We start from the raw sequence: 10,304 nt of genomic DNA, 5'->3' as shown, positions 1-10,304 counted from the left end.
TTTTTCCCAAAGGGTACCGGTCACCCCCGTCCCCCTCCCTCCCCAAACAGGGATAAGAAATTGCAACCGACTTAATTAGGTCATATGTCATGTCATATCAAATATCACCTTTATTACGTTTTATAACTATACAAAATAGTTATGAAAAATATAATTACTAATTTGATTTCGAGTCACTATTAGACTTGACTTTTAATCATGGCTTGTACATGTATGCATAATTTATTGGGAAAATGAAATATTTAGCCTCGAGTTATACTCACATATAGATTTAATTTCGCAGTTATTATTATAATATTATTGAGTATTTGTTTTTAATACATCAAAAAGGATAAAAAGTTAATTAAGAGTTAAATAAAAACGGGACCATGCAATCCCAACCGGGTAAATGAAGTCATTCAATTAGTACAAACATTAGTTTCTCGGTGAACATGCTCATGTCTACACTAACCTTCTCCTTCCATCAACTTAATTATTGTTATTTCTAAAGTTACATAAAGTTGTCTCATAGAAACACTAATTTCATACATTTATTATCAATGCGTCAAAAACTATAGGTAGTAGCAAAGACACAACTTTACATTTTGATTGTACGATGTTGAACCTGATCCTTCAAGTCATTACTCAACAATTTATCCCCTTCCAATCACCTGCTAGCCTCAGCCTGATCTAGTACCAATTGTCAGATTAAGTGATTATCACTACACCAAAAATTTTGGCTAGAACAAAAGTGTAACTTTATTTTCTTATATTTGTACAAACTACCAGTGCCACATTTCGATGATATGATACTAGCTAGACTTAACTCTCTAAATCACAGCCCAAGAATTAGATTCCTAAAGTGATGAAAAACTATCTCATAGAAACTCTAGGAAGAGATCAATTCTGTCATTTCTAGGGTTTACGGAAGCGAGATTTACTTAGTGCATATCCTCAAGTAGTATCTACAAGTTTTTATTGTCACTCAAAAAAATAATAATAATTTATCCCAATTTAAACTTGCACCGATTTGATATTTGATAGCTACCTATCAAAAACTCTTTGATTTGTCTGACTAGACTTTCCATATATGCAAGTACTTCAATCTTCATCATCATTTATGATAAAAGATACTTTAGTGGCTCACACACTTTTTTTTTTTTTTTTCTTTCGATTCTCCTTTTAATAATGGCTTCTCACGATCCCTTTAATATTAACGTTGCTCAAAGTCAGACGTAAAAAAAAAACATTATTATTCCTTTTTCCCCATTCATACGAGATTGTTGGAAGCTTACATCATGATTTGCTGCAATGAAACCATCACAAACTAAGTGGATACAATGATGCTAAGAGTGTATGGCAACACTTATAAGCCATTATATCTATTACTATAGTGCTCACAGTTATAATTACTTCCTTAATGTTACTAATGTTGTCTTCTATCTTTTTAGGGCTTCAAGTTCAACGTAATACTTTGTTATCCAACTTTGCATGATGTCAACCTCCTTCTTCCGTTGCTCAGTTAACCAGTCCGGATCCGTTTTGCTTGCTCCGTATAAGTCCAAACAGTGAGAACCTACGACAATTCAAAAATTTCAAATGTTGTCCCATTGTCAGTTTAAGGTTTCGGTTAATAATAAGAAGAAAATCTTAATTACATACCGTTACGGGTATACACAGCAAGTAGACTGTCTGATATGTCCTCCAAAACCCTATCAAATTAAACGTGCAAAGGAAACAACAAGCTTAGTTCATTCGAAAAAATAGAGGTTGTTGGTTTTTGTTACTCTGTCCAATTTTACATATCTTATTTACTATTCATTAAGCAAATTAACTTTTTATTTTTTACTTATTTTTATTAGTTTTTTTTTTATAATTTTTAAATTGAATTTTTTGTATTTAATAGTAATTTGAATTAGTTTCTAAATATATAAAATTTATACATTAATTAGAAACTTAATATTATGAAAAATTATAATTGTAAATAACTTCAGCCAGGTTAATCGAATCAGACCAGATACATAAAATGGGACAGAGAAAGTAATTAAGAAGTTAAAATTATTGTTTTTATTTACCCAGCGCTGCTATATGGGTCTCTTAGTCCGTTGGAGAAAATGATGTTGCTGCCGAACTTGTGCAGAACTAATTTAATGTCCTGCATGTGGAGAAAACTTTAGCATAATGATTTATGGGTTTTATGTATAGGAGAATGCATGGAAATTTGGAGAAATTGAAGAACATACGTGTCCGCCATAATAGGTTGTGATCCAATGTGGTCGGGGAGGAACTCCATAGTAATCATCGCAGTCCTGGGAGAATTGCTGCATGCTGAAAGGAGCTGGAAAGAACATGGTGTCTCTAGCGCCACGCCCTATCGGCATTGCCATTTCACTGCAAGTCTACACACCAAAAAATCTCTCATTAATCCTCAACCAAAATCATTAATCCCGGCCTCCCAGGACAACCCTAGCTAAGATTACAAGTTCAACTCTCGGCTAGAACGTTCTATTGGTCTTTTTTATTTGAGTAAGATTCAATATGTGTAACGACTAATTTATCTCCTAGTGGTCTTTTGTCGCCTAGGGTCACAAAACATGATTTACTTAACTACCCTGCCAATGTTAAAAGTTCCACTCCCAGTAAAAGCGATCTATTAGATTTTTTTATTTGAGCCAAACAGCTATTATGTAACATAGGTTGATTAATCTCTGCCAAGCATCTTGTGCTCAGATGGCGGCTCTCCCATATGGGAGGTCATGAAATCGAGCATCAGTAGAGGCGAATTGACTCCTAGCCAAGCAACTTGACCAAGGTTACAAGTTTGACTCCTGCAGGAACAATCTATTGACCTTCTTAATTTGAATATTAATTATATTAATTATGGATAATCTAGACTGATTTATCTCATCCTAATCATTTGCTAGCTTGCTGTTTACTTACTTGCCATCTCCATCCGATCATTGTTTCACTGGTGGGGGGATTGTAAACATGAGGATCGTAGCAAGTCTGGTTTCCTTCAAGCCCGACGACGCCGGCATGTATCCTGTCAAGAATATCAGCCCCTTTTGGCGCGCCGTCTATGCCGCCGCACACCTCCGTCACCGGGTACTTCGGCGGCTGGTCATATTGAGCGGCGGTACAATACGTCGAATCCAAGTAATCCTTTAGCTCACCGGACGATTTTAATCCCCTAATTATAAAATTAAGAAGTTTTAAAGAAAAATTGATGAGATTATAATAGCTTAAAGGCGGCAGTATTAATACGAGGAATAATGTTTTATTTACTTGCAAATCTTGAACTTTTTACTGAGAATGGAGAGACCGTTTGGCTTGGAAGCAATTTTGTCAATGACGGACCATGATTTTCGTATAGTTTGATAACAATTCTCACTAACCTCCTGCAACATTCACAAATTTGACTGTTTTATTTATAGAGAGAGACTTATCTATATATAGTATATATAAATTGACTTAGTATTTTAATCAAAGTAATTATATGATATAAGCACAAATTTGACTGCTTACTTTAAAGTCTTTTGTCACTAGAGAATAGTATCCATTTTCTGGTGTGATATTGTCAAAGTAGAGAATGGGAGCTGAGGAAGCTAAGGCACCCAGAGCCACATGCGGATACTTCAACCGAAACCATGAAGCAAGCACTTTGAAAATTTTTTTTGCAAAATTCAAATTTAATTCTAGTTAAAAACCCAAAATTTAAATATGTGAAAAATAGAGAAAATAGAGAAAGATAATCTTATACTTCCTCCATATGACCCTCCGAAAACAATGATGGGAGAATGTTGAGCTGAGTATTTCTTCTTCAAGTATAAGAGCACCTCTGCGTAATCTGCTAGAGCTTGAGCCGAGTTAAAATATCCACGAGTTGTCTCATTATTCATGGCTTCTTCCATAGTTCCAAATGGAATTGACTTCCCATAGTACCTATGCTGTTTACAACATGAAGTAATGAAAAAGACTTATAACAGGACACAAAGTCGGATACAAAAATAATATGTTTGAGTTTTAATTTCGGATTTAAACCCATTTAATCACGTAAAAACATTAAAAATACACCTGTAATATATTTAAAATATCAAATAACTTTTTAAGCTTCATTATAATGGTGGTTTGGATAAGGCATATATATGATCTCCAACTAAGAGGTGGGTCAATGGTGATGTTATTTTCAGCTGAGGGACCGGATTCTTTTTTCATTTGTAGGTTAGTTATTATTGTTTTTTCAATATTATTAAAATTAACAATATCTAATGACTTTATGGTCTGCACTGGTTCTGCCAAATGGGAAAGATTCTATCAAATGGGAAGTCATTGATTCCCACCTCTCCAAATGAGAACGTGACGGTGGTATTGACTCCGTAAAAAAAACAAAAACAAAACATGGACCAGGAGTTAAATTTATAATCTTGTGATTACTAAGTTAACTGTCTTACTAATTTAGACTCTGACCTCTATGTAGACAAGAAGAGCTTTAAAGCGGGGAGCATTGTCGGTGAGAAATCCGACAAATTTGGGATCATCGTCGATGGGGGATTCAGCGCCGAGCCAGGCGAAGATAGGGGAGTTGGATTTGGCGCCGCCCCAGTACTTGGAGCTCACTATGTATCTCTGTTTGAAGGTGGCGTAGCTTTGAGGTCCGTAATTGAAGTGATCCAACGTTTGTGTGTAGTAAAAGGTTTTGAAGTGGGAAGGAAGAGAATTAGTCTTAGGAGAATGTTTGGAAGAGGAGCGTTGTAGGATGGACTCGTAGAGTGGGGTGAGCCTAGGAATTTTGTGCTGCGGCGGCGGCGTTGTTTTGGACAGGCCGCCGCAGGTTGTCGAGGAGACGAAGAGGAGTAGAAGAGGGAGCAGCCATTGAATTGCAGAGGTGAAGAGCTTCATGGCGGGGAAGAAGACGGTTTAGCTAGTTTGAGTGAGTACTTAGATGGAGTGGCATCTATATATATACATAGATAGATAGATGCATGATCGGCAAAAATCCTAGTGGTAAATTGTGCCCACATTCCTCTTATCCTTTATGAACTTGGGCTTTTATTTTGACAAAGGAAAATTGCTGCTATTATCTGATTTATCATATAAGAGTTAATTCTATTTTTTTGTCTATCAAGTTCAGTTTTAATTCTTTTTTATCAGAACATTTATATTTGGTCCTAGTATTATGATGATATGTCAATTTTTGTTGTCTAGCAATAAAATAGTTGTAATGCTGTTAAATATAAAAATATTTCGATCTTCAAATACAGATTTTTTTCAAAAAATTAAACACAAAAATATAACAGGGTCAACTCACTTTGTAAAAAATGATCGAAATGTCATTGTATTTAACATTTCAACGATTTTGTTGACAGATGATAAAAAATAGTTGTTAACAGAGGACCAAAAATGGTCATGGCACAATAATATTAGGACCAAATATTAATGTTGTGATAAAAAAAAAATTAAAAGTGAACTGTCACATATAAATTTAAGACAAAAAATAGAATTAATTCTATAATATAATATTATATTCTAAATTAGCTCTACTAGTATACTATATACAAATGTCTAGATTTATTCTTTACTATAATACTATAATTATAAATATGTTATTTCAAAGTTCTATTCTATATAAAAGACGGAATCCATAACACTTCTGACAATTGAGTTATTGTGGGGCTATAGAAACCTAATTCAAAGAGTTGCAATTAGATTGGTTCGCGAAAAATATTTGAGTATAAATAGATAATTGAAATTCTATAGAAAAGAAATTATCATGAAGATTAATTTCATTGTTTGGTTGGTGAAAAAGAAATTGTTGAAAATATTGATTACATTGGTGGGTTCGTTGGATTTTGAATGCATTCAATCAAGACTTTTATAAACTTTTACAAAAAATTTAATGATTTTAAAAGTTCAGTGATATTCGATTTAGACTTTTAAAGACTCATAAAAAGTCTACTAGTATTTGATTCAGACTTTTTAAAAGTACACTGATATGCAGTTTAGACTTTTATAGAGTCCTTTAAAAGTCTATTGATATTCAAAAACCTATGAATTTTTCATAGCCTCTAGAATAGGATTTTTGTAGACTTTTTCTTCACTAATATAAATAGATGAAATCAACCCTCAAACCCAAAACTTTTCAGAATTCTCTACAAACTGTTTTTCTCTATCTTAACTAGATAAACTTTTCATCAATTCATATCAATTGATTAAAGTCTCTAGAGAAAGTTGAAAAGTGTAGGGTTGGCGGGTTGGATTATATTTGTGAAGGAAAAGTTTACAGAAATCTTATTTTGATAGAACCTATAAAAGTTTATAGATTTTGAAAGAGTCTTTAAAAGTTTAAATCGAATATCACAAAACTTTTAAAATCTTTAAAAGTTTATAAAAGTTTTAATTGAATACACCTTAGAGGTAATAGAAAAAGTCATATGTCGGAAGAGGAAGAGTGTCGCCGTTGTAGAATGGAGCGGTAGAACGGAGTGAGACGAGCAACTTTGTGTGGTGTTTCAGAAATGGAAGTTGTTGAGAAGAGAATTAGAAGAGAGAGGCACTGAATTATTACAAGTGTTAAGCACTCCATGGCAAGGGATACAATTGAAGACTGTTTAGAGATAGATTCCCTCTCTAAATAATCCTAAGGTGCGTTACCACTTAAGGTGCGTCCATTTGATACTTAAGGTGTGTCACTTTTACACTTAAAGTGTATAAGTTCTACATTTAAGGTGCATCATTATAACATCTAAGGCTTAAGGCGTCCAATTCAACACTTAAGTGTCTTAGTTTGACACTTAAGGTGCATCAGTTTGACACTAGCTTTAAGGTGTGTCAATACAACACTTAAAAGGTGTATAATTTTGAACCTTTTGCATCAGTTCAACAATGATAGGAGGAGAATCATCCCGTTCCCAAGAAACACGTTTTTTCCCTTGATTTGAGTCGTTGATCTAACGACTCAGATCTCACCCCATCTTTCACTTGAGAGACTCTTTGTTTGTGAACCATATATATTCGCACAGACGAGTTGCGACACGCTCGTCCCGCCATTCGTGCGCACGTCTTTGTTGCAAGATTTAATATTCCATTTAAGATTTTAAAAAGGTAGATTCAAACCCGAGTTCTAAAAAATCATCAATGTGCTATCAATCATAGAGGATTTTATTAAGAAAAAAAATATTGTATGTAGGAGAGTTTTATAAAGGTAAAACATTCTAGATCACATTGAATTCTTTTAAAATATTTTGTAAAGCAAATCTTATACATTGTCTTTAAAAAATCTAACACATCCATCGGTGAGGTTAAGACGATGTATATGGGTGAATGATGCCAATAAATGCTAAATAGCCAATAAATGCTAAACAAAAAATTGAGGCAGGTTCATAACTTGACGTGTTGTGTGGAAGTAAGTTAGGTTTATTTTTGAAATTTAAATTTTGATCCAAATCATTTTATATATCAAATGTAATATAATTACTTTATTATATATACTTTAATATTAATTAAATAAAATAACAAATATTTTGTTAACCAATAAAATTTTAATGTATAATTAATGTTAAAGAAAAAATAAATAATACTTCTAAGGAAAATGTTACTTGATTATTTAAGAAATACTCCGTAATAGTTTAAAATTATATTATATTTAATCACAACAATAAATATTGAATTCTTATTATATATTTAGGTCTAATGGGATTCAAATCCATACACCTTATCCATTAGGCACAAGCACCTATATATATATATATATATATATATATATATATATATATACTAATAAGAATCAAAGAGAGTTAGGCTTAAAATGGGTAGAAATAATGGCGGTCAAATTATTTAATCAAATGGATGGTTCAGATAAATTATTTAATTGAGGGATTAAAAATGATATTATAATTGAGAGACTAATTTATAAGGCAGCCAATGATTATAAGTAGATGGAATTTAGGAACGAAAAATAACAGAGGTATTTATTTGGTTAATTCAATTAATAACCAAACTAAATTAACTGAATTTACAAAATGTTATAATTTATTTCAGAAATGTCCAAAATAATGAGTATAAAGAGTTAAAGACCAATATAGCCCTACACACTAATAATTATAATAAAAGTAATAGTTATTTTTAACAAAAAAGATACCAATGATGAGCTAAGAATTCTTTTTCCTCATATTTAAGGAAAAAATTTTCTACAGAAAAATATTTTCTATGAACCAAATTGTAGAAAATTTGTTAGAAAATATTTTTCATCCAATCAAACACCCCCTTAGGCTTTTCTAAATAGTGAAGATTTTGGTGTAGTTTTTGGGCAGTTTTTGTAAGTGTGATTAGGAAAGAGAAAATGTGAGTGGATGAAAAAAGAAAAGAAAAAAAAACAAAATAAAAAACTAACAAAAAAATTTAAAAAATAATATTAACGCGCCCGTGCACTAGCGAGAGTTGCGCCTCACTCACGTCAGGCGTAGCTCTCCTTTGGCAGTGGGTCCCACTCCTCACTGCCAAAATCCCACAATTTGCAGGAGATTGAAATAACATTGCAAAAACTCATCTAACCCCACATTTGTTTTAAAACCCCACCTTAGTTTTTATTATTCCCCCAAAATCAACTAATGGAGAAGACCTTAGAGAAACCTCAATAGTTGAGGTTTTTTCTCTATTTTTTTGTGTCCTCAATACCCACTATCTCACTTAATTTCAAAAAGCCTTCTTCCTATCTATTTGAGTTCTTTACAAGTTTTTTGTGGACACATCATTTTACACAAACTTTATTTTAACTATTTCTTTATTCATTATAATTTTAAATTTATATTTGTAATTAAAATTAATTATTTAAAATAAACGTATCAACATTTAATTGAATTGATAATTAAAAATTAAAATTAAACTAATAATTGCTTAAAAATTAAAGGAAAATTCTTTATTCCCCTCATAAATTTTTCCTCCATAATTTTACCTCCTAATGTGGTTTTCATTCATTGGGGGCCCATGAATTGGTAGCCTACCACTAATTAAAAATAGCATTTAGTTATGAATTAGATCTTGTCATGTCGAGGAGGGGAGGGGGTGGTTTGGAGGGAAACAATATAAGGGGTATCTAGCACTACGTACTCAAAAGTAAAACCAAGTTGTTAAAAAAATTAAAGTGCATTAAAAAATAAAATTCAAATATTTAAATTAATTGCCATTATTTCATATATGCTCAATTCAACCAAATCTATGCGAAATTGATTATGCAATTGTGAGTCATGTAGTAAGTCAGAATTCCTTTATAAATATTGTTGAAACTCTTCGGTCGAGCCTTGCGACGCTTGTACGATTGATCTAATTTCTTCGTCTACCCAATTAGTTACGCCGTCACCTTCATCCTCAACAATCATGTTTTGTAAAACAATATAAGTATATATTTTTTTTTCAAGTGTTCCCTATACCAAAACCGTCCTGGACCTCTAATCATTTTTTTTTTCAAGTGTCTCTTGTATGTAACACACGAAATGTCCGCTCTGCATCTTGAACCTCTGTAAGATAGTAACCTTTTTTTTTATTCTTTGTATTGTTCGCAACAAAATTAACCTTTGGTGCATATCCTTGCAAACATCATTGAATAAAGGTGATTGGTCCAATACAGTGATATCATTCATAGCACTTGTGACGCCGAAGAATGCATGTCATATCCAAAGGTTTGTTGATGCGACCACTTCTAACATAATGGTTGGAACTCCATGATCGCCTCTCATAAATTTCTCTGCCCACGCTATTAGGCAATTTCATCATTTCCCATACATGCAATCAAAACTCCCTAACATTCTCGGGAAGTCGTGTTTTTGCCCAAACATGTGAAACAATCAAGGGATGTCTTCTGTATTTGGTTTACCCAAAGTATTTACCTTCAAAAATGACACATCAACATAACTTAAATAAGGAACCTACAAGAAATGTTTCACCCATACGTAGATACTCATCCATTGTCTCGGTCAGTGCTCCATATGCCAATTTACGAATTGCTGCAGTGCATTTTTTGTAGTAATGATAAACATTTCGTTTTTGTAGCGTGTTCCTTTAGTTGAAAAAATTCCTAATGACTTTGCAAGTGGCTCATCCGTGTTCGTAGCCAAATTTTTTCGACCATATTTTTGTTTATATTCTTCAATAACATGTTCAATGATATCAACATTGCTAGAAACACTAGGGTGCATTCTTTATAACTTATAGTAAATGGCATGAAACTCTAAGGCCCTAGCACAAATTAGACTCTCAATATGTCTTTTAACCTTTGGAAAGTTCTCCTTGACCCATTATTGGGGTAGTTGGCGTTGTAATATTATTCAATG

The 10,304-nt window shown here is 32.7% G+C and overlaps 1 protein-coding gene across 1 annotated transcript; it reads right to left on the bottom strand.

Moving 5' to 3' along the window:
* Positions 1-1,211: 1,211 nt before the first annotated feature.
* On the bottom strand, positions 1,212-4,918 carry LOC116024605 (lysosomal Pro-X carboxypeptidase-like). The gene is made up of 9 exons (XM_031265538.1): positions 4,447-4,918; positions 3,740-3,926; positions 3,505-3,638; positions 3,265-3,377; positions 2,920-3,169; positions 2,223-2,378; positions 2,055-2,134; positions 1,642-1,691; positions 1,212-1,555 (listed from the first exon to the last, which is right to left on the bottom strand). The coding sequence occupies exons 1-9, from the start codon at positions 4,876-4,878 to the stop codon at positions 1,419-1,421; spliced, it is 1,539 nt and encodes a 512-aa protein (XP_031121398.1). The 5' UTR covers positions 4,879-4,918; the 3' UTR covers positions 1,212-1,418.
* Positions 4,919-10,304: the final 5,386 nt, after the last annotated feature.

Source organism: Ipomoea triloba, chromosome 7, assembly GCF_003576645.1.
Source record: "Ipomoea triloba cultivar NCNSP0323 chromosome 7, ASM357664v1".
Lineage (NCBI taxonomy): Eukaryota > Viridiplantae > Streptophyta > Magnoliopsida > Solanales > Convolvulaceae > Ipomoea > Ipomoea triloba.
The sequence above is the reverse complement of the archived record's forward strand: the minus strand, read 5'-3'. Positions and strand labels throughout refer to the sequence as shown.